Below are 26,256 nucleotides of genomic sequence, written 5' to 3'. Positions count from 1 at the left end.
TCTACATACCCTAGAAAATTCTCTTTATTTGTTTTCATTTATGTTTGTTTTCTTCTTTTAATAAATGTTTTAAAAAGTCGGTGACCATTTAATTCACTGTTGTTCCGGCAGTTATTGTAGAATAACGAAATAAGTTTAACGACAGTGAGATAGATCAGGTTATATTAACACTTGAAGGCCACTAGTTGGAACAAACGATACAAATAAATTGCGATGATATGTGTGGTGAGCGGCCTAATGTACTGCCCGTGTCGCAACACACCTGACGACACACCTGACGACACACCTGACGACACTCTTGACGACAAAGTTGGCAAACAACCTGGTAACACATCTGTTGACACACCTGTTGACACACCTGTTGACACACCTGACCACACATGGCGACACACTTGGCTAACCTACAACACTCAGCGATGGTGTGTTGCATCGTGTCTAATGTACAACATATCTGTAAGTTCTACTTAACTCTTTAAACTTTATGTTGATGGTCAATTAGAACTCGACCTGTTTAATTATGTTTAATTCCTAAACATCCGCAATCCATACACCCATACAGGTTCATTAAAAGCTTAAAGTGTGTTTTTTGTTGTTGTTTGTTTTTATAATAATTGTTTTCAATATAAAAATATTTTTATCATTCCTTCACTGAAATATTAACACAAGTTGTGGAAAAATATTGACGCGTTATAATAGCATACATACATTATCAATGGTCACTACCACTTTAAAACACTGACAATTTTTTTTTTCTATTTGTACTATGACAAACACGAGCACATACATTTCAGGCGTTTTTATTTCAATTTGGAGATGCATATTAATTGTAATCAAATCAACCGATTATAATGTATTATATTTTTTGTTAAATAGTATTTTCTACGGTTTAATGAAAATGCATGTATTAATTCTTATCATTTTAATAAGCTTAGCAAATATAAGAAAAAAATTGAAAACAATTGAAAATTCCTGGTTTTTTTTTTAGTTTAGTATTGTAAAGTTCCGATAAAATAGATATACGCAATGGTTCTTCTTCTAGATTAACTTAAATATTTAAAACTTTGATTGTGAGCAATTTCCAATTGGATGAGATATACATTGAGTTCTATACACGAATCTTACAACCAATGAAAGGCGTGCTTTAACTCGCTGTTTTTTTTTTTTTTTTTTTTTTTTTTTTTTCTCTTTCCGACGACAAGTTCTTTTATATTTAATACGAATCGACTAAAATCCAACTGGACACAATTATATATTTTATCTTTTATGATTTTATTTATCTCATCATTGTTCCAGTTGCTTCTTTCATAACTTAATTTCAGCGATAGTTCGACCCTTTGTCTACGCTAATACATTTTATCGAGAACACACATTTAAATAGAAAAAAAAACTTTCAAAGAATAAACAACAAGTTCAAAACCATTGAATTTAATTTCTTTTTTAAAATAAGCGTTCAATTAATTTAAAATGAGTTAAATGTGTATACATGCCTGTGCAGAGTATTTACTACTTTATGTTCAAACATACACAGCTATGGGTACACATTATTTACTATAATAACGATAGTTCTATCTATACATGGTTTTTATATGTTCAAGCATACACAGCTATGGGTAGGCTTATACATTATTTACAATAATAACAATATTTTAATCTATACATGGTACTTATATGTTGAAAAATAAACAGCTATGAGTATACATTATAACTATAATAACAATAGTTCAATTAATACATAATAAGTATATGTTCCAACATACACAGCAATGAGTATACATTATTTTCTATAATAGCAATAGTTCAATGGTACTTATATATTCAAACATGAGTATTCATCGTTTACTATAATAACAATAGTCTAATATATACATACTACTTATATGCTCAAACATACACATATACGAGTGTTAACTCTTTACTATAATAACCATAGGTTAACCTATGTTATGACCTATCCATAGCCACACAGTTTAGATTGTGTGAAACATGAGATGCGTATACATCTAACTCTGGTTGTATTTAAGTCATTTATTGATCAGTTTATAACTGTCGGACAAAGAACATATTAACAGTCAGGATGGTTAGTATTTTGTTCACCTGTCTTTACCCGTGTGTCGACAATAATACAAACATTAAATACTCCGTGTTATTCTATATCGCGTTGCACTATATATTACTCATTTCTAAAAATATGACATCAATTGTCTTTTGTTTCATTTTTTTTTCACGATTGTTCTAATTGCACAATAACTTTATAATCTTCTTATTACAGTCCACATACAGTTGTTTTATATTAACTGCCAACAAAAGTCAGCTCCTGTAATAATAATACAGTCAAATTAGCTCAATACGCTTCTTTTTCAAACACTCAAATTAACGTTCATTAATAGCAGGGGTTCCCAACCCCGTGCCCGCGGGCGCCATGGCGCCCGCCGAACGATTCGTATGTGCCCGCCTCTCACTATTCGACAGAGAGAGAATTTTTTTCATAATCAGTTTTGAAAGGTTGAAGGGGATTGAAATCGAAAGTTTGATGGGAGGGGGGGGGGGGGGTGCTAATCGAAAGTTTGAGGGGGGGGGGGGTGTGCAAATCGAACGTTTGAGGGGGGGAGGGGTGCAAATCGAAAGTTTTGTCCCCGGGTGACGGGAAGGATCGCTACGCCTCTGGAAGGAGTTTGTCGATTTAAAATAGATGGTGCCCGCCACCCTACCGATATTTTAGAATGTGCTCTAGAGTAAAAAAAGGTTGGGAACCCCTGATTAATAGGGAAACATGTACTAAACTACTAAACAGATCAAAACTTAAACATACATACTATTTTGTTGACAAAGTAGTTCGGTTTGAGAGTGTTGCCTCTTGTTTTTATTTTCTTATAATTGACCAGTATTGAACAGTATACATGTATAACTGCTTACATTGTTTTTTAATCCTTCTTACCACTATCGCGTAGGGCACGAAACACAAACCTTAAATCTCCGGACATACAAGACCTTCTTGTTATTATATTTTACTTTAAAAATTGACCCTATTGTACTCGAACCTGCTGTCTGAAATAACGTTGTTTTTTTAATGATTATTCTTTTTTAATGATTGATAATGATTGCGTTTATGAGGCATTGCTTATTGGCACAACACTATTTAAAAAAAAATGTATGCCCTAAGTCCAGGTGTTTTTTTTTTATGTCATTATTCTACGCTGACCCTACCAAACTCAAGTTGGACGTGTACAGTACACATTTAACAACACCTCTAAGTTTAACATGTACCGGCACGTGTAAGCTTTATACTTACACCTTTTAGTACACTGCACCTGAAGGATACATACGTATTTTATATATGTATAACAATCTACGATTTCAAGCACTAGATAAGTTCAAATTCTACTGTGATGAAATATTTGCGTGTTGTTTTATTTTTATGTTTTGTTTTTTTATACAGACTTCTAAGCAATCGCTATCTGTTACTGTTTCTTCGGTATTTTATTCGTTTTATATTGTTTTTATTTTTTATTTTATTTTTTTAAACTAGAACTGGAATCTTTCTTATGTGACTTGATCGTATACTCATTCATACACACACACACACATACTACATACACATAAACACACGCCCCCATAATACGTTATAGTGTATTTAACACAAAGAATCAGCAAAACGAAAGTGCGTAAAATAGCAGTAACTGTTATAATCATAACAATTGTAATTTCTTTTATTTCTTTGAATGAGTAAAACTAACATTTAATTTATGTATTTTATTCGTTTTATATTGTTTTATTTATCTATTTATTTTTAAAACTATAACTGGAATCTTTCTTAAGTGATTTGGTCGTATACTCATTCATATGTAAACCCACTACATACACACAAACATACGCCCACGTTATATGTTATAGTGCATTTAACATAAATCATCAGCCAAACGAAAGTGCGTAAAAATAGCAGTAGCTTTTATAATCATAACAATTGTATTAGCTTTTATTGGTTTGAATGAGTAAATCATAAATTTAATGTATGTATTTATATATGTTTTTTTTAAATAACCTTTTATGACTGGGTTTTATAGACACATTTACACACGCACACACACACGCACATACACACATACAGCGCACACACACACTGAGTAAATTAATAAAACATACATTTAATGTACGTATTTATATTTTTTTCTTAATAACCTTACATGCGTTTTCATAAACGACTTTGAATGATTATATCTAGTAAAATACTTTTTTTTAAATATTGACAATTGATTTCATACATTTATAATAAATTACAAGGCTAGTACTTATCAATGTTAAATGAAATCAAATAGGCGTACACTTTGAAATTACATATACCCTGTTTACAGATCTTCAGCACATTTCTTTAAAAGGCTGTGTTTGTTTAAAAACATTTGAACATAATGTTAACTTAAAATAAAAAGAAACAATACAACTAGATTTTTCTTGTAAATAAGAAGTATAGCAAGTACAGTATAGCAGTATTTTATCTTCATTTGTTTTTGTTTATTTAATTAGTATTGCTTCTTAAATTCTGGTAAAATAAACAGTTTAAATTATAATTTTATGATGGACTTTGTTTTTGATGTATACAGTTCATTTAAATGTTCGTGTTGTGTTTACATTTGTTTGACATACTTATCTTTTTTTAAGATGTAATAACTGAGAGCTATAAAAATAAGGTCCTGATGGAAGTGCCATTGCCAGGTCCAGCAATTATAAAATACTCTACTTCATAGCTCTGGTTAACCATTTAATATTATCTTTTCCATACGTCTGATTGGATATTTCTTTTCTAATATTTTACATACTATACAATTTACCTTGTAAATCTCAACTTGGAAAAAGAAAAAGTGCTGAATTTGGAAATTAAAAAAAAAAAAAAAAGATAAGGGAAATAATAAAGAGGACCAACAAAGATGCCACAGTAAAAATAAAGCGATTACATCCCTTGGGAACTGATAACCTAACAATGAAACTGAATGCATTTTGTGCATATCAATTAAATAGCATCCAAAATATACTGACACCTTTTTACTTTCTAAACTTAGAACATTTTCAAGATAATAAAAAAAGTTTCTGAAAATTATTTTTTTAGCAAGGTACAAATAGTTATGTTAAATTCACCGTAAAACGTGAGACAGTATTTTTAATCTTTATAATAACGTCTTGATTAAAAAACGCAAATACAATCCTATAAACTGAAGGTCAAGACTAAATAATCTGGAAACATTTCTAATGGTACACCTATTACAGATAAAGAAGCTGCAACTTCAATATCGATTAGATGACAGAGCGTATATCGAATGTATACATTTAAAAAAAACAATTTAAAAAACATGTCTTCCTAGTTTATATTTAAATTTCATCCTTCAACATTTTTCGTTGGACACCTGAACTGTTTAACTTGTGCTAAGTAAGCATGGTGGTTGGATGCAATATTGTAAACTTTACATAAGTGAAATGTAAGCAATTCTTGCGTGAATCATCCTATCATGCTGGTTAAGTATTTTTTGTATTCATATTTTTTAATAAGCTAAATCTAGTAAGTTATGTGCTGGTGTTGCATTTTACTTGTTGGGCTAAGTCTTTGTAGGAAAAAAAATGTCCTTTAATTCAATTTTTTTTTCTAATATACGAAATACAAATATCGTCTAAATTTGCTAACAATAGTGTAGGTTGTTTTAGAATAAGATAACTTCAAAAAAGATACAAACATCATCTATTTGTTATAATATAATTTATTTTTTTAAACGAATTCGTTTAAAAGTGACACAATAATCATAAACAAAACGTACAGACATACAATGTAAGAATATAAATCAAATGCACGTGGTAATGGCATTAATAAAAATACAGTTACGTATTACACCCAACCAAGATACACATAAAGTTGTAACATAGAAGATATTTTATTACAACAGGCTATGTCACATATTTTATTGTCTTCTAAACCCTAAAGAAAAGGATCTGCTTTATGCTCATAGCATATCTTTCCGGCAAACAAAGTGTTTAAAATATTAAAATAATAAAAGAACTACAAATACTTATATAAACAAACCATTAATGTACACACATGTTTAAAATTATAAGTTATTATGATGGCTAAATATTCTCTGAAGCACTACTAAATCGCGAATTCGTTGGCTGTTTTCGCCACCACTGTCAACTTATTTTAATGAAAAAAGACTTAAATAACAAGATGAAGACACATCTTAGACTATTAAAACTAGACTAGGGTGAAGCCTAAGACGTTTAAGTTTATTAATGTTCAAGATTACTTCAACAATTAAAAACTACATTAATTACCTTTAATTTGATACCAATTATAATTTTCAACATTCTACGGTAACCTAGAAAATTATGTTTGAATAGGCGGGTTAGTTTTCAAAGAGTGTTGCTGTGACGCAATTGAACTTTTAGCAGTAATGTGCCGTCTTCCCATTCAAATACATGGTGGACAATATGGGCGGGCTTAATCAGCCGTTGTCTCGATCAAGTAATATTTTAAATCAATTTAGTGATGCGTTAATGTTAAATTAATAAAATAAGTTTAACAAGACATAGTGTATAATTTTATATCTGTAGTCATAATAGTAATAAATTAGAGTAATTGACGTATTCCTCATCTTATGTTCGGCTCGATATTCTCAGCAATTATGCCAAAAATAAACACAAACGGCAAATTTACATTACATTTCCATTGTTAAAAATATATCGATCACGTTGATTAATACGCGAACATAACGATTATATGTAGGCCTTTTTCTTGATGAAGACTATAAAACATTGTAAAATCAGTGGAAACAGGTATCGTCCTATTCGGCAGCCATCACTACCATGACGACGGGAAAAGAAAAAAAAGGAAGGTCAAGCAACAGCCTGATGAAAGGCTTTGTGAAGATTATTTATAAACTTCTTTGTGCTAGGTACCTGGATGTACACACACTCTCACGTACAATGAGTTGTAATCGACTACGGGTAAAAGGATGGACGATACGGGTTTTTTTTTTTTTTTTTTTAACATAAACCACTTGTAGAGATTAAGCTGATGATTTTGTGAGAACTCCACAAGAGATAGAATACGCTGTCTACAGAGATTGCGATAAGATGACAATGTTCTCAGGTGTAGTTACTTCTGTTGTGGTTTTACACGTCTTATTTACACATGGTGAGTACCTTTGAAAAAGACTTATCTTACACAGTATATATGATGGGGCTAATAGAGGAATGCAGCTTTGTAATTAAGATTTTTATAACGTCGTAAGGCCTAGGTCTAGGTCTAGGTCTAGGTCTAGGTCTAGGTCTAGGTCTAGGTCTAGGTCTAGGTCTAGGTCTAGGTCTAGGTCTTGGTCTAGGTCTAGGTCTAGGTCTAGGTCTAGGTCTAGGTCTAGGTCTAGGTCTAGGTCTAGGTCAAGGTCTAGGTCTAGGTCTAGGTCTAGGTCTAGGTCTAGGTCTAGGTCTAGGTCTAGGTCTAGGTCTAAGTCTAGGTCTAGGTCTAGGTCTAGGTCTGGGTCTGGGTCTGGGTCTGGGTCTGGGTCTGGGTCTGGGTCTGGGTCTGGGTCTGGGTCTGGGTCTGGGTCTGGGTCTGGGTCTGGGTCTGGGTCTGGGTCTGGGTCTGGGTCTGGGTCTAGGTCTAGGTCTAGGTCTAGGTCTAGGTCTAGGTCTAGGTCTAGGTCAAGGTCTAGGTCTAGGTCTTTGTCTAGGTCTGGGTCTAGGTCTAGGTCTAGGTCTAGGTCTAGGTCTAGGTCTAGGTCTAGGTCTAGGTCTAGGTCTAGGTCTAGGTCTAGGTCTAGGTCTAGGTCTAGGTCTAGGTCTAGGTCTAGGTCTAGGTCTAGGTCTAGGTCTAGGTCTAGGTCTAGGTCTAGGTCTAGGTCTAGGTCTAGGTCTAGGTCTAGGTCTAGGTCTAGGTCTAGGTCTGGGTCTGGGTCTGGGTCTGGGTCTTGGTCTGGGTCTGGGTCTGGGTCTGGGTCTGGGTCTGGGTCTGGGTCTGGGTCTGGGTCTGGGTCTGGGTCTGGGTCTGGGTTTGGGTCTGGGTCTGGGTCTGGGTCTGGGTCTGGTTCTGGGTCTGGGTCTGGGTCTGGGTCTGGGTCTGGGTCTAGGTCTAGGTCAAGGTCTAGGTCTAGGTCTTTGTCTAGGTCTGGGTCTTGGTCTAGGTCTAGGTCTAGGTCTAGGTCTAGGTCTAGGTCTAGGTCTAGGTCTAGGTCTAGGTCTAGGTCTAGGTCTAGGTCTAGGTCTAGGTCTAGGTCTAGGTCTAGGTCTAGGTCTAGGTCTAGGTCTAGGTCTAGGTCTAGGTCTAGGTCTAGGTCTAGGTCTAGGTCTAGGTCTAGGTCTAGGTCTAGGTCTAGGTCTAGGTCTAGGTCTAGGTCTAGGTCTAGGTCTAGGTCTGGGTCTGGGTCTGGGTCTGGGTCTGGGTCTGGGTCTGGGTCTGGGTCTGGGTCTGGGTCTGGGTCTGGGTCTGGGTCTGGGTCTGGGTCTGGGTCTGGGTCTGGGTCTGGGTCTGGGTCTGGGTCTGGGTCTGGGTCTGGGTCTGGGTCTGGGTCTGGGTCTGGGTCTGGGTCTAGGTCTAGGTCTAGGTCTAGGTCTAGGTCTAGGTCTAGGTCTAGGTCTAGGTCTAGGTCTAGGTCTAGGTCTAGGTCAAGGTCTAGGTCTAGGTCTTTGTCTAGGTCTGGGTCTTGGTCTAGGTCTAGGTCTAGGTCTAGGTCTAGGTCTAGGTCTAGGTCTAGGTCTAGGTCTAGGTCTAGGTCTAGGTCTAGGTCTAGGTCTAGGTCTAGGTCTAGGTCTAGGTCTAGGTCTAGGTCTAGGTCTAGGTCTAGGTCTAGGTCTAGGTCTAGGTCTAGGTCTAGGTCTAGGTCTAGGTCTTGGTCTAGGTCTAGGTCTAGGTCTAGGTCTAGGTCTAGGTCTAGGTCTAGGTCTAGGTCTAGGTCTAGGTCTAGGTCTAGGTATTAGCAAGTCAATAGTTTACTTCATAAAAATAAGTACACTTGTTTATAGCACTTAGCAAGTGCCACTTAAAAGCTGTGACATCTATTTTCCTTTATTATCTTGTTAGTTAAATTGTATAATGAAATGAGTTGTACATATGAGGCCAAACATTCAATGCGACTGGATTATAACATCATTGTATTATGTGTTCTACGTTATAGGTAAAATGTAAAGATCTAGACTTAACTTTAGACCTAGGTACCCATAATTGTGTCAATATAGACATCATATTTCCATTCAAATGTATTGCAACAATTACACAACGTAATGCATTTTATTGAAGCTGAAATACAAAACAATACATATACAATACAGCATTAAAATATATCTAGTCCAGGGGTCTCCAAACTTTTCAGTCCGAGGGCCGCATTAACTATCAAATTTCAGTTCGGGGGCCAGTTTCTTCCAGGCATGTCTTTGATTTTTCTGGGCAAAGTTCCTCAGCCATCACCAACAAACGTTTTTTCCGTGGACAAAAATATCTCAGCGGGCCGGATGAGAGGACTTCGCGGGCCGCATCCGGCCCGCGGGCCGTAATTTGGAGACCCCTGATCTAGTCAAATAGACCAAAAGAAACATTATCGCAACGTTAAGCTGGGTAAATTTATGTACAGTATAATATCCCTTTACATTTCAGGCCTGGAACTTTACCCAAAAGAGGACACTATTTACAAAGGGGAGATAAATGTTTGCGCCCAGATTTATTGCGTGGAAGACGCTACGAGTGAAAGTGAAATATTTTCTCTCGTCAACATGTCAGTCTATAGAATAGATGGAAATATGAAGACACCATTGGCCAGTATTTTAGCCTCAGATTCAAGGGTTCGAGATTACAACGTGGATGGGGTAGAAGTTGATGGTAAAATATCAACCAAGACAGTGGAGATGACAGTGTCGGTAACACAAGAGACTGGGTGTCAGGATGGTGTCTGGGCTTGTGATGTTCATTACGTCGACAGTACAGGTCACATAGGGAAGAGGGAAAAGAAAACAAGGGCTGGATCAAGAAAAGATATGCGTTCATTTCTAGATTTGAATATACAATCAGAAGGTTCTGAAATTTCTATGTCTATCGAGCGTTTGAACCATTTAACGGATAGAGATTTGAACATGAAATTAAAATTGTCAAGTTGTAATCCTAACAACAACAAGCACGTCGATGCAAACGAGTTTAACAAAGAAAAACAAAGAGGATATCAATCAAAGCCCTTGGAGGAAAATAATGAAGTATTGGAATCAGCTTATAGCAATGAAAGAAAGTTTGAGAACCCGGATGAGAACTCGAAAAAGCAAGATAGAATGTTTAACAGGCATTTAAGATCTGGAGAATTAAACACTAAAATAAACAATAGCGCAAGTTTGATAAACAATGTTACCAATCTTCAAAACATTGCTAGATGGGAGAAGTATCGGCTAAATTATATGTCTTCCGAATTACCGACGTTGTCAGAGAAAGATAACAATCTACAAGAACAATATGATAACATGGAACAAGATTTTATTAAAAAGTTCAACCAACTAAAATCTAGGATCGCTGTGTTAGAGAATAGCAATGACACACAATATGATTTAAAACAAAGTCTTGACCTGTATAATTTGCAAAACGTTTTGTTTGCTATAGATGAAACAAAACTACATTTAAAAAATAGTCTTGATTATGTATCTCTAATTTTAAATGTTACAAAATTTGGAACACAATATGGATCTGATATAATAAGAAAAATTTTCATGGCTATGAAGTATACAATACAAGAAAACGAAATTCTTAAAACCTTGTTAAATGTAAGTATTTTTTAAAAGTATAATATATGTTGCTTAATTCAATAAACTTGATCGCAATAACAATTTGTTCATTTATAAAATTGTAATGATATTAATGCATCATTTTTGGTTCACAACATCACACATGAAGCGTATACCTTTTTCAGAATCAGTGTCCACGAAATTCGAGTCAGAATTCCACACTCAATCAGATTTTCACAACAAACAGCAGTAAACAAATGTTATGTGATTCTGCCACCGATGGCGGTGGTTGGATTATAATTCAGGTTCGTTTCAAAATTATGCATATACACGGATGTCTGGCTCAAGAAGAAAAAGCTTGAAATATTTAATAACTGGTTTGATTTTTCACACGCTTTTATTTAATTTGCTTACTCGGTCTGTCTTCGTCAGTCTGTCGTCAAGGGAGATCGAATTTTCGGGCACTTCTAATCGAGCAATTTCTCTAAAATTTGAAATATGGGTCAAGATCCTATATCAAAAATAAAATAGCATTAAATTTATTATATGATTGAATAATTAATTGTGTATGAATTAATGAACATTTTCTGAAATTAGTAAGTCTTATCCTACTATTTCGCACTATTATTCGCGCGTTATCGAGCTCATTTTGTGCGCAAATATAATGTAGGCCTATTAAAAATGTTAAAGTACTGAAAAGGTGCATTAAAAGCTTTTTTAACAACAAGCTTTTATGTAATAATGCACTAAATAGGAGAAAATAAATGATGTTTTAAAAATATATTTATATATACATAATTATAAAGAAAAGAGTAAAAACTAAGTTAAATTTTGCTTACTAGTATTAATTCATATGATCGCAATTTTCTTTCAGAGACGTTTCGGATTTGACAGACACAGTCAACTAAACCCATATAATAGAAGACATATTGCTGCGTATGGTTTCGAAGGATACTGGCTCCATTATAAAGATGGATTCGGTAAACTTTCAGAAAATTTTTGGCTTGGCAACGATTGGATCTCAAGACTTACGTCGATTGTAAGATTGAAATAACTATAAAACCAGTTAAATTATTTTAAATCACATTAAAACCTGCGAGATATGTGTGGATTTAAATTATTTAAAAGTTGTATTGATAGTAGTGAATCACCAAACATATTACATTGAAGTGCATACACTTATTTTAAATAATGTTTAGATCTTACAAACACACCAATTCTAATGAAAATACAGCCTTCTATCCAAGTTTGTTAAAAAACAAACCAATTATTACAGAAATTTCAAAGTCTGTGAAAATTCTGCTGTTTGTAATATCTTTGATACCTAGGTAAATGCTTTTTGTTCGAAGATCATTTCAACAATACCATTTCAATCTCCCAAATGGAATAAACATAATATAAAAATATATATATATATATAAATATATATATATATATATATATATATATATATATATATATATATATATATATATATATATATATATATACTATAACATTATTACTATATCATCACCATTACACACACTATTTCTAAAACTACTATTTTGTTTGTCTTTTTAAATTATTATTGTATCCTTTTGTTTATAATACATATTTTGTCGTTGTATTATAGATATTTTTGTAAATAAATTTATAACTATTCCTAGGGCTATACCGAGCTGAGGATTGATATGAAATACAAAACAAAACACTACTATGCAACATACAGCAACTTTACGGTTGGCGATGAAACAACCCAGTACAAGATGAGCTACTCGTCATACAACGGGAACGCCACGGACGGTTTGAAGGATCACAATGGGATGAAATTCTCCACTAGAGACGACGACAATGATAAATGGTGGAATGGCCAATGTGTTAAAAGTCACACAGGTGGTTGGTGGTTTAACCAATGTTTGACGTCCAACCTAAACGGTGAATGGGCCAGCAAGGAATTCGGCAAGGGAATTATTTGGGGAAACTTGACGGGCTGGCGTGACTCACTGGAGTTCACTGAGATGAAGCTTCGTCTGCCTTAGAAAGCGATTTAATTTTTATTTTGATTCTAGAAAATGTAGATTGTTTCCCATGATGTTATAAGAAGAAAACAACGCTTATGTTTTGTTTACATTTACTAAGTGGCGGAATTTCAGTGTTGCCGATAACATTATTGAAGCGGAAAGTTGTTTTTGAAGGGGTGGGGGGTGGGAGGGGAGGGGTAATCCAAGCTTACATAACTTAAATAATAACAACTTAAATAATAATAAAATAAAAAAAAATTAATATATCTGTGGTTACTTATTATTAGTCAAACAGTAGCGTAGCGAGGGGGGGGGGGGGGGGAGGGGGGGACATATGTCCCCGGGCGCCGACCTTAGGGAGGAGGTTGAGGAGGGTGCAAATCGAAAGTTTGAGGGGAGGGGGTGCAAATCAAAATCTCGAGGGGGGGGGGGGTGCAAATCGAAAAGTTTGTTCCCGGGCGCCGGGAGGGGTCGCTACGCCTCTGTAGTCAAAAGTCTCTAGCAAACGCTGCAAAAAACAAATTTGCAAAACAAAAAAAATTAAACAATCGACAAATAAGAAAACCATAAGAAAAACATATTATTACAAAGAATTTCATAACCATTAGAGGAAAAAATTTGCAAAAGCCTTACGCATTTGTGAGAGGAGGGGAGTAATGTATTATTGTACTTGTTAAATAGATATCGTATTGTATGTTTAATTTGAGCTTTCATTTATATTTTCTCCCCTTCTTAAAATCTCGTTCGTGCCCAAGACACATGGGTCAGATAAAGTAGAGTTAATCTGATTAATAGACCTCGGCATATGAAGGGATAATGTGGTCGGTACTATGCCCAGCCCCATTTGTTTCCCTCGGGGACGTTCCACTGATTTGAACTCTAGACTCGAGTGTTTGCAGTCCAGCTCTCTACCGCTAGACCACGCCGTCTCTATTTAAGTTGCGTCTTGTTTTGTAATAGCATGAATAACTTGTTGCATGCTAGAACCATTGCATTATAACTATATGCATTTTTTCTGTGTTATATATTATTAATCTGAAGGCCGTAGTAGAATGTGTCATAAAATTCGCTGAGAATGTTTAAAACATTCAAAGGTTCAAGTAAATAGATTTCAAACAATGTGCAGCCATTTAAAAAAAAAAAAAAACATTTACTGTCAATTTCTATTGCTAATGAGCTTTTATGCTTGATTGTAATGCAAGCCATGACATCTATAGATGTAGATAAAGTTGAAAAGTAATAATAAAATAATTGTGTGTATTTTCTGTGATTTTTACATATTGTATTTACTGTTGATTATGAACAAAACACATTTTTTATTGACAATTAATTAAACCAGATAGGAACAACATGACACAAGATGGGCTTGCTTGTGACATTGAACATTCGAACCAAAATGTGTTATTATAATAAAGTTACTGAAGAAAAAAAAACTTTAACCATTATTAAGACAGCTAAACTCAGCCTAGAAATCATGCAGTCAGAAACACATTAAATAAACCGTGAGTGATCTCCCCTAAATTTTCTCGAATTTTCTTATATAAAACAACAGGGGATGGCAACTCGAGATATAGACATTGTCACAAGCTTTTTGTGTGACTGGGTTCACGATATGAACTTGTTACAGGCCTTTCTCTTACCTTTTATATTACACATACGAAATCACAAGACAAGCCTTCTTTTGCAGTTTTTCATATTTATTTCGTTTTTACACAGACAGCGTGTTCAGTCCAGCTACGCCATGTTCTTGCCTTCTTCTTCACTTGTTTCTTTCGCGCATGCGCACAGCCACTATCTCCCTGATGCAATCTCACACACTCCCAAGATACAATCTACCAATATTTCACTGTTATAGAAATGATTTTTAATCCATTTTAAATACTTAAAATATTGTAGAAGAAAAGAATTGCACACCAAGTGAACACCAAATATAAAATGTGTGCATAATAGTGCGGAATATTATTAGTACTTTATAAATTGACATGCGTTTTTTGAGAAATCGGAAATAGCGAGAATTACTACTTCCCGACAACGCTACTCAAAATTTGACAGAAGGTAGAGAATTAGACATTTTACTAACAAGTGAAATTTCATTTATCTGTCTAAAATAGTACTCAAGGTATAGGCTTTTGAAAATTTCAAAGTAAAAAAAGTTCCACTTCCGGTTATCGGAAATCACTCAAAAGTTGGTACGTATCTTGGATTTTGATATAATACTTACATATGAAATTTCATCAACCTAGTTGTAATGGTTTACACACATACACACATACACACAGACACACATGCACACACAGACATACGGACACGATTGCAAAATTATGTTTTTCTGACTCAGAGAGCTGTAAAACGTCGAGATTTGCAAAAATCTCAATTTAAAAAAAAAATGTGCACGATTACAAGACTTTTTCTATACTTCGTATATACAATAAAGTAAAAAAGAACACCTACCATTTTACTCTTAAAAATCATTCGATAAATACGTATAATCGTTTTAACTTTGGCCAACTAGACACCACATTTTTATCCACGTAAGTAGTTAAAAGATTAATTGTAACCACATAATTAGTAAACCTTAGTGTCTTTTAGTGTTTACAGAATGACAGTATCGATCAGTGGATGTACAATGATCAACACATATTTGCCTTAAAATTATTCAAACGTTAACTATCTAATATAACCAAAAGTGTAAAGGGAAGGGGGTCGTATTACAGACATAAAGACCACCAAATTATTGAAGCTATCAGAAAACACACTATTGGTCAGACACGAACAGTTCGAACACAAAGTAAGTCACCGCACAAAAAGCGCCTGCAATGCAAACATATGATTTCATAAAACTAATAATATTGGAAATATAATTTTTAAACTATTAAACTAATTTTGAAAAAAAAATTACCCATTTAATATACTACAAAATATGTATTATATTGGAACAGATCCAAATTATGATTTTGACAATATAAACAAAGTTTCTTCCAGGCATCTCTTCGGGGGGTGCAAAGCCCCCTCCCCCCCCCCCTTCCCGCCCCGAATGAAATGAAATTTGTATAATTTATATAGAAAATATATACTTTTAACAGTGTTCGCGCCCCCCCCCCCCCCCGAAGAAAGTCTACCGCCCCCCCCCCCCCCGAAAATTTCAAGTGCCCCCTCCCCCGAGAAAAAAAGTCTGGAAGAAACATTGAATATAAATACAAAGTAACCCTACTACTAGTACTACGACTGTGCTAAACAATACAATTAGTATAATAATAGGCCTATTATTGACGAGAAAAATGGCCCGTTGAGGAAGGGTACATCGGGCGCTAGGCTGATAGTGCTGTCTCTTTTCTCTAAACTAAAACCAACCCACCCCCCCACACACCACCCCCACCCCCACCCCCACACACCACCCCCACCCCCACCCCCCACCCCCCACACACACCGTCCCCCACCCCCACAGCCCTCCCCCCCCCCCTCCACCCCCCCCCCCCCCCCCCCAAAAAAAAACATATCTACCGTCCCATTCAACGAAATATAATTATATACTTTTTCCAGTGTCCGGCCCCTCCCAGAAAATTCTACCCCCGCCCCCGAAAATTTCAAGTACCCCCACCCCTCTCCGGGGAGGAACAAGTCTGAAAGAAACACTTGTCATTTGTCCTTGAGATCATTTGTCCTGAGATCATTTGTCTTGAGATCATTTGTCCATGAGATATTTTGTCTGAGATATTTTGTCTGAGATCATTTGTCCTGAGATCATTTGTCCTGTCACCATATATATATATTCAAACATGCATTTTATTAGAGTGGAAGGGGCATTACATTCAAGATCTAAAGCACTACGTATATGTTACTATAATTACAAATTAGCACTAAAATTGCAATTAATTAAAAATGAACAACAGTTTGCTAGACTTAGCATTGACAAGACGAGCACTTTCTTTAATATTTATATATGGAATGACTGCTCACAGAACGAATAACGCTTCGGTAATCGAACTTCCAAGAACTCAGCCATAACATGTACTAAAATGCACTCGACTACGGATATTGATGAAACGATACTTTGGATTGGGTCCAGATGTAAACCAGCTGTTAAGCATAAATAGTCGAATTTTTAAGGAAATTTTAGCTTCAGACAAAGAGAGTTGCATGAGGCGTCGGTAAAAGTGTGTGCTTAACTAGAGCTCAATAATGTCTGCCATTGTAGTGACTTTATGTATGGTTTTCAACTTCATGATTGTATGCGGTGAGTACTATAGGTTTATTTAAGTTTTGTATTATTGATTTAGTTATGTTAAGGCAAAGAAAATTTAATGTATATCATACTTGAATAGATACACTTGATATTTATGTGTTTAATACATGAAACATGATTTTATTGCTTGTCCTTATCACATTAAGGAATCTGCTTGTTCTTAGAAGTAGACTTAAATTGGACATATGCTCCACAATGAAGCTGTCAGTTACATTCATGTAATACTGACTTTAAATGTATGCATATTTTAATTTAAAATAATTAAGCCAATTTAAATAATGTAGATCGAAATTGTAAATCAAATGTATTATAGCTTTTCACAAAACTATACACATTTTATAAAGAGCAAAAAACTAAGTATTACTATAGGTATACGGGTTCGGAACTACAATGCCACAAGACATTGTTTTCATATTTGTTTATACTTGTTTATATGACGACTTAAATTTATTTTATATTTGCCACTGTTTTTACTTTTTTGCATAACGTAAAGAAAATATTAAATACACGCATAGGCCCTATTGCTGAAACACGTTAAACAGATTAATGTAAAACACATTTTTGTTTTGATTCCTAGAAAAAGTGGATACATTTTAATAATAATAGGGTCGAAAAAAATAATTAATTAAGCTGTTTTGTAATTTTGCCAAGGGAGGTAATTTAAAAATTCGTTTCTGTGGGGTGGCCGTTATTTTCTAGTTCCGCCACTGTAGATATAGGCCTACAGACAAAACACTAATTGAAATGCCTCTAAGTCATATAGAGCTACAAGATAAACGTAGTTGTAACGTTTAACTGAAGTAATACAAACGTAATATAAAGCACCCCATTCAATTTCAGGCTTAGAACTGTATACTACAGAAGACAACCATTTACAAGGGGAGAAAACTTTGTGTGCCCAGCTCTACTGTATAGAAGACGCTACGAGTGAAAGTGAAATATCATCTCTTGTCAACATGTCAGTCTATAGGATAGATGGAGACGCGAGAACACCATTGGCCAGTATTTCAGCCTCAGATTCAAGGGTTCGAGATTACAACGTGGATGGGGTAGAAGTTGATGGTAAAATATCAACCAAGACAGTGGAGATGACAGTGTTGGTAACACAAGAAACTGGGTGTCAGGATGGTGTCTGGTCTTGTGATGTTCATTACGTCGATCGTACAGGTCACATAGGGAAGAGGGAAAAGAAAGCAAGTACCGGAATTAGAAAACACCGAGCATCAGTTTTAGATTTGCATATAAAATCAAACGGATTGTCGGAAATTTCGATGTCGCTTAAAAATTCAAATCAATTTAAAAATTCTGATATCGACATGAAATTAAAAGTGTCAGATTTAAACAGCAACAATCAAGACCAAGTGCCTTTTTTTGAAAAAAATAACGTGTTTGAATCAAAATATAAAAACCTTGGAGAACGAATTGAAAAGAAGGACAATTCAAAGAAGCAGATAAGAAAACTAAATACAAATACAATTCATGAAGATTTTAGTGCTAATGGTAATCAAAGCGAAAGTTTGGAGAAGAATATTACCGCTTTGCGTAAAAGTTTTGCTTCTCATGACGAACAAATACGCAACATCTCTTGGATTATATCGGACTTGGAAGACACAGACACAAAACAACAGAACCAGTTTGAGAAAATAAAACAAAGCTTGAACGAAAATTTAAATGAGCTTACAGATAGAATTGATTTATTGGAAAATATCAACAGCACAAATGTTGACTGGAAAGAAAATCTAGGGACACACAATTTCCACCAGCTCTTGTCAGATTTAAACCAAACCCATCTAAACTTAGCAACGAGTCTTGAATATTTAACTCTACTTTTTAACGTTTTAAGCAATAACGAGAACATAAAAATGGTCCTCTTGGCTATGAATTACGAATTTCGGGAAAATGAAATGTTCAAAATGCTGATAAATGTAAGTGTCATTAATTTTTTTTTTTAAACTTAAGTTTCTTAATACAAATCAAAATAATTTCTACATTACTTTTAATGTTTACAAATATGCCATACAATTAATAGCTAATGCAATTGTTTTTTATTTTTAAATATCTGATTTTTAGCTGATAAATTTAGTTTAGTTTTAATATCCTAACAGTGAGAATGTAGACAGAATCCATAATTATATTTCATTAAACGAGAGCGATGACTCAAATTTCAGTTTTACAATCACACGCACACACATGTCTAAAATAGACTATAGTCTTATTTGTTAAAACAATATTTGCAAATACATCTCTAATATTTTTAGAAACGCGTGTTACAATGATATTCATTTTTTTTTTACATTATATCACAAATGACACTTTTACAATTACAGATGCAATGTTCCAGGAATATTAATAGGTTTAGAGAACTACAAGAGATCCTAACTGTCTATAAAAATAAAAAAATGCTTTGCGATGGCTATACTGATGGTGGTGGTTGGATCATAATACAGGTTGGCTTTTATAGTCGATTATATTATAAAATATCTACTTATACATAATTGTGAATATGAGTGAGTCTCATAATAATAAATCTATAACTTCTTAAACAATGCATTCTGCGCCTTTAGCTTAAAACAGTGGCGTCGCTAGGTCGGATGTCACCCTGTGCTGCAATACGTGGTGTCACCACCCCCTCCCCCCAAGAAACAAATTGTATATATATATATATATATATATATATATATATATATATATATATATATATATATATATATATATGTGTGTGTGTATGTGTGTGCCGGCCTACATAGGCTTATAATTTAAATTGATGACTTATAGTTAATCATTAATGCAACTGGTAAAAAGTACTTTTTTTTTCTACATTTTGCACATTTTTGCCATGGTGTTACCCCTCTAAATGGTGTCACCCGGTGCGGTCTGCACCCCCCGACCCACCCCACCCTCACTATGCATGTGTACATAGGATTTATTTTTCTTTTTTAAACTTGACTCTCAGCTCATTGGTTGTAAAATGGTAATAATAGAAGTACTACATATTCTAAGCGTTTAATTCATTTTTTAACGTCTTAGTTTCCTATATTAATATGTTAGTGTTAAACAACGCTAGACTTCCATTTTAGATGCTGGCAAATACAAGGCACAAGGCCCAGCTCCACAACTGTGATGTGGCCAGCCCCGTGGCAGTGGTTCCATGCTTTCCACTACCGAAGTGCACTTTTTTACTTTCTCGTATATACGAAGTATAGAGAAAGTCTTGTAATCGTGCAAAAAAAATCGAGATTTGGTTCTGTCAAATTTTGAGTAATTAATGTTTGACCGGAAGTAGTACTTTTCGCTATTTCCGATTTCTCAAAAAAAAAAACACATGTGATTTTATAAAGTACTAATAATATTCCGCACTATTATACACATCTTTATTTGGCGTTCACTATGTGTGCAATTCTTTTTTTTTTACGAGATTCTCTTCTATTATAAAAAGTAATTAAAAATGGATTTAAAATATTGTCTATGTCCCGAGTTGCCATCCCCCGTAGTGTTATATTAGAATATTCGAGAGAGTTTAGGGGAGATCACTCCCGGTTTATTCTTTCAAATATTTCCAATAGTAAAGGTAATTTTTATTCAGAAGGCATTTTTGATGTTTTATTGTGCATTAATTGACTTGATTGACATAGTTTTATAGTTACTAGCTTCTAAATTGGGCGAGATAGTTTTATAATTGGATTTTATTATTCTAAAAGAACTGGTTGAAATACTTTATTATGTTTTGTGCGAAACATGTGTATGCTTTTAATATATAAATAAATATGTTTTCATACTTAAACCCATTTAAAAAAAAAATATTATTTAGCTAATCCTAATAAAATACCATAATAGTGAGGAACAATTATTAATGGCTCTTTAAACACTGGTAAATTGTGTAAATTGTAACTGTTGGCTCTTCCACTTCAAAAGGTTGCCGAACCCTGATATATAGTATTAAGACTGCTAAATACATTCATTTAAAACGTTTGTTACACGTTGATAACAGAAGAATATGTTAAGTATCCAACAAGTTTAAATTTAAGCATATTCAGAGGCGTAATCAGGTTTTCGTTGTAGGGGGAGCGAAATGAGCACAAAAAGGCGCCGAATTTTGAACACGTTCTATATACGTGTATTATATATATATATATATATATATATATATATATATATATATATATATATATATATATATATATATCCAATATATATATATATATATACAATATATATATATATATATATATATATATATATATATACACTACAACCAAAAACAATAAAGGCAACACAATCTGTTTTGTAATTCTTGTAAAAAAAATGTTTACATAATAATTCCTCGGACATTAATTAAGACAAGCGAAATAGGGGAAATAATCACGCTCTTAATATAAATATGTATATATCTACATATTCGTGTTTACAAAAGATTTTGGTCTACAATCAGAATTAAATGTATTGTTATCATAAATGTTAAAGTATTACAGCATAATGAAAGTTTTTTAAATCAGAGTTGGTATAAAAACACGCTTTAAATAAAATAGAAAAGCATTCGGAATAATAGCATACATTTAACTAAAATATCGGTCTTTAGTTCAGATCACACATCTTTTCATTAACTACTGCTTTTGTGTTCTTAAAAGATCATTTTTTAACAAAGTGATCAGGTATGGGCTCGATCACTGTATTGATCACACACTTTTTTACTGGTATTTGTGAAAAAAAAACAATATTCTCAGAGTTTTACCTGTTCCAAAAGCTATGATTCTGGCGGCACGGTACTTTGGTACATCGTTACGCGTTTTTCCAAATATACTTAACAGATCAGTTTGGGTTGGGTTAGGGGGTGGGGGGTTCAACTTCATTCACCACTTTCCGGTCACTTTAGGTCAATTATCCAACCCAGTGTACACCTAGGTGTGACATTAACGTCGCTCTACACAATTGTGGTGGTGAGGTGTGTGTGTGTGGGGGGGGGAGAGATAACCAACTCAGAGTGAACATAGCGTCAGTTTTTAGATGACTGTTCTAAACATACATATTCAATTACATATATATACTGATTCAGAAATAGATTTAAATAAGTAGCAGTGGTATTGTGACAAAACTTTTTTTTACAGAGAATCCATGGGGGGGGGGGGGGGGGTTGTAACTGTTTCATATAATTTGTAATCGTAATCACTACGCCCAAACTGTCATTATACTACTACTTCATCGTGATGACGTTGCTGACCTTGTCGAAATTTCCCCACCACTACGCAGTTTGCCCATAAGTAAATTTAAATAGAGGTGCCACAACAGTTGTATTTGTGTCTGTATTGTATTTTTTTTTAAATTAGTTACACGATTAAAACTGTATATATAAAGTAATTATGTGTGAAGATTTATGTATAATATTTTCTAGATCAATTATTCTTAAGCAAATACATTATACAGTTGCCTTAAAGTTAACACCCCTCTTGCCAAGTGGTACTACCCGTAGAGGTTTTTTTAAATTGCAATGCATCGTAATGGTTATTTTTAGAATGACAAACTTGATACAGCTGTTAATACGTGTTGTAAACGTAGACGCTACTAGACTAGTACAATTCTGCTTAATTGCTGCATGAAAAGAAATATTGTGATTTACATAGATGTGCCGACTAAAAATAATTTGTTAACAGAAAATCATTGTTTAAAACTTTGAGTTTAAAAAATTTCCAAAAAGGCGCCACTTTGCTGAAAATGGCGAGAGGGGGAGCGGCCGCTCCCCCTGCTCCCCCCCTGCGTACGCTACTGAGCATATTCCATTAAAATAATAAAATAGTAACATGTAAACTTTGTAACATTATAAATATTCTATTTCATACAGAGACGCTCTGGACTTAGTGAACACAATGCCCAATATATTCGATATAGTTCAAGGACAAAGCCGCCTACTGATTTCCATCAATACTGGAGCAACTATAAAGATGGATTTGGCGATGTTTCTGGAGACTTTTGGCTCGGAAATGATTTGATATCAAAACTTACATTGAACGTAAGATTATATTAAATACAGTTCTATGTTTATTTGAGCAAAAATGTGCTTAAAACAGAACACGGCGACAAATTGCGTTACTTTTTATTATTGTCTTTTTAAAAATCATACACTCACTTTTGATACAATGATATGTTTAATACTTTTTGCTTATTAGGCATTGCCGTGTAAAAATGAATGAATACAACTTTCTTGCAGTCTTGAAATGTAATGCTATAATGCACAAAAAAGAAGAAGATAAAGGATTTTCTAAATACTGGCTATAAAGAAAAGCGTGTGTCTCTTCTTAAATTCTCGTAAACGTATTCAATACATATTTTTTTTTCCTACCCACTATTTTCTGTGTAGTTTTTAAATAGTGGTGTATTATAATATATTCAGTGCATTATTCATAAAAGCTTGTTAGTATTTTCTAGATACATTTATTTTTCAATACATTTTTACTAAAAGAATAAATTTTTAAAAATGCGGCGTTTTAAGTGCTGGAACAAATATTTGGCTTTTAACTAAATTTAACGGGGACACTTGCTCTAAGATAATTTTATTTCAAGTGCACACTTGAGGAAATAATTAAATGTATTTCAATGTACGAATGTATTATATTTTGCGAACCATTTATAATATCAATCTTAACTAATTGCAGGGCTACACTGACTTGAGGATAGACATAAAGTACACAAAAAATCAATATTATGCTCTGTACAGAAACTTTACTGTTGGCAATGAAACCACCAAATACCAGATGAGCTACTCGTCCTTTGAGGGGAACGTCACGGACGGCCTGAGAGATCACAATGGAATGAATTTCTCAACTAAGGATAAGGACAATGACCAGTGGCAAGAAGGCAACTGTGTTAGCAGTCACACAGGCGGTTGGTGGTTTAACAACTGTCTGACAGCTAACCTGAACGGTGTCTGGGCCAGCAAGGAGTTTGGAAAGGGAGTTCACTGGGAAAACGTTACCAGCCTGCACGAATCATTGGAGTACACTGAGATGAAACTTCGCTTACCATTGTAGACTCATGATGTAGTAAATTACTTATTAATACTATTTTTTATTTATTTATTTATTTTATTTTATTTTATTTTATTTTATTTTATTTTATTTTATTTTATTTTATTTTATTTTATTTTATTTTATTTTATTTTATTTTATTTTATTTTATTTTATTTTATTTTATTTTATTTTATTTTATTTTATTTTATTTTATTTTATTTTATTTTATTTTATTTTATTTTATTTTATTTTATTTTATTTTATTTTATTTTATTTTATTTTATTTTATTTTATTTTATTTTATTTTATTTTATTTTATTTTATTTTATTTTATTTTATTTTATTATTATTATTATTATTGATATTATTATTATTATTATTATTATTATTATTATTATTATTATTATTATTATTATTATTATTATTATTATTATTAGTATTAGTATTAGTATTAGTATTATTATTAGTATTATTACTATTACTATTATTATTTTTTTTTTTTTTTATATTTTTTTTTTGCTAAGACATGTATTTTACAGCGTCAGTTTACCTCGCCAAGTTTCTTTTTAGCATTACACTTTTTATGAGGAGTGATACGTACTTACATTCATATAAGATTGTACAATGAATGTATAGTATGGAAACAACGGTTTATTGAAGTTTCTTATATTACCACAAATATATTACACTTAGTTATCTCCCATGTTTGTGTTATGTGAAAAAATATATTCAAGGTAGTTAACTAACAGTAAATTATATTTAAATTAAAAAAAAAAAACGAACTTTCAAGTTTTAAATATTATATTACAAAAACATACGAATCTTGTGTTTGATTTGTAGCGATATACTAGAATTAACTACTATCATAAGTATATAAAACGTCTTTGATTTTCGTATTAGAAACGTAATTTGTTGACAAAAAATAAATATATTTTAAATGTATATAATTTAAACTTTGTCCACTAAACAATTTTTCCCAGATATACAATTATTTTAGACAAAGATTAGTCTGTGCTACATCACTCTTTTTTTGGTGCATTAATGCGTTTTTTGAGTGCTTTTCAAAATGTATCTTTAATATCAATTATACTGTGTTTCCGGCCAAACTAATTCTGATGTATAGGATTGTCGATTGTTGTTTGATTTGGATAGTGGTATATATATATATATATATATATATATATATATATATATATATATATATATATATATATATATATATATATATATATATATATGTTACGGTCAAAGCCCGAAGTGCGGCCAAACCCCGGATTGGCCAGCCAATGCGCGGATTGGCCGGCTCTCTTGGCCAAAGCCCGAAGAACTTAGCACTAAGATCGTATTTCGTACATTGGCCGGCCAATGCGCGCACTGGCCGGGACGTACTGGCCAAAGTCCGAAGTGCTTACACTTGACAGCGTATTTTGTACATTGGCCGGCCAATGCCGGGATGTCCTGGCCAATGTTCTATCTAGACTAAGTTGTGATCGCGTTTTCATTATTCTGGGTGCGGTTTCATTGTGAGCTCTTGTTTGTACAGCTCATTCTTGTGGATCCTGTGGCAAAGATGTCCACGCTATTTGTGGAGTACCCAAATGAAGCAGACGAAGGGTACGGAGGGAACATTACCTGCAGATTGTGTCACAACAAACAAGACATCATGGAACACAGATAAGCAGCTCATACTGGCTTGCAAACTCAAGGTGCTGAGATGCTTAAAACATCAAATACAAAATTTAAAGATAGTGAAGTGGTTGACAATGTACGCATCGTGTTCCAGATGTTGACAGAGGTCGCGGTGATCCCCGAAGCGTGATTGCAGTTGTCATGAGCGTCGAGGGCGGTTTCTACAAATTAGGAACGGAACATGGTGTTCTAAAACAACTGTATGCTAGAAGTGAGTTTTCAATTCTTCACGAAAAACTGCTCTTATTGTCGTCAGTTAGCACTGAGGAAAATCACTACGAACCATCGCATCTTCACAATCATTGACTGGGGGCCAAGGCTACACTCGCTGCAATTGCACAACCAAGTGCACAACAAATCGCTGCAAGTGTAAAAATAACAAGCTGCTATGTAATTCTAAATGCCATAAAAGTTCAACTTGTTGTAACAAATGATAATATCGATTGATTGAGACTATAGTACAATAAAAAATTTGAATGTTTCTGTCATTTACTTAAATTAATAATCAATAAAGACTTAATTTCATGATCCTTACGGCATTAAAAAACCCAAAATCTGCTCATGATTTTCTAATTCGGACTTTGGCCGGTCGTCC

At 33.8% G+C, this 26,256-nt stretch overlaps 2 protein-coding genes across 2 annotated transcripts; both read left to right on the top strand.

The window, feature by feature from the left end:
* Nucleotides 1–9,738: 9,738 nt before the first annotated feature.
* LOC131951423 (fibrinogen beta chain-like) lies at nt 9,739–12,749 on the top strand. The gene is made up of 3 exons (XM_059313831.1): nt 9,739–10,767; nt 11,603–11,767; nt 12,378–12,749. Exons 1-3 carry the CDS (start codon nt 9,739–9,741, stop codon nt 12,747–12,749), a joined length of 1,566 nt encoding a protein of 521 aa, XP_059169814.1.
* Nucleotides 12,750–16,910: 4,161 nt separating this feature from the next.
* On the top strand, nt 16,911–23,993 carry LOC131951421 (techylectin-5B-like). The gene is made up of 4 exons (XM_059313830.1): nt 16,911–16,965; nt 17,815–18,074; nt 22,808–22,975; nt 23,619–23,993. Exons 1-4 carry the CDS (start codon nt 16,911–16,913, stop codon nt 23,991–23,993), a joined length of 858 nt encoding a protein of 285 aa, XP_059169813.1.
* The last annotated feature ends 2,263 nt before the right edge of the window (nt 23,994–26,256 follow it).

This window comes from Physella acuta, unplaced genomic scaffold (genome assembly GCF_028476545.2).
Source record: "Physella acuta isolate Inbredline_101_S28 unplaced genomic scaffold, ASM2847654v3 ptg000812l, whole genome shotgun sequence".
NCBI classification, from domain to species: Eukaryota; Metazoa; Mollusca; class Gastropoda; family Physidae; genus Physella; species Physella acuta.
This window is presented reverse-complemented; position numbering and strand designations above follow the sequence as displayed.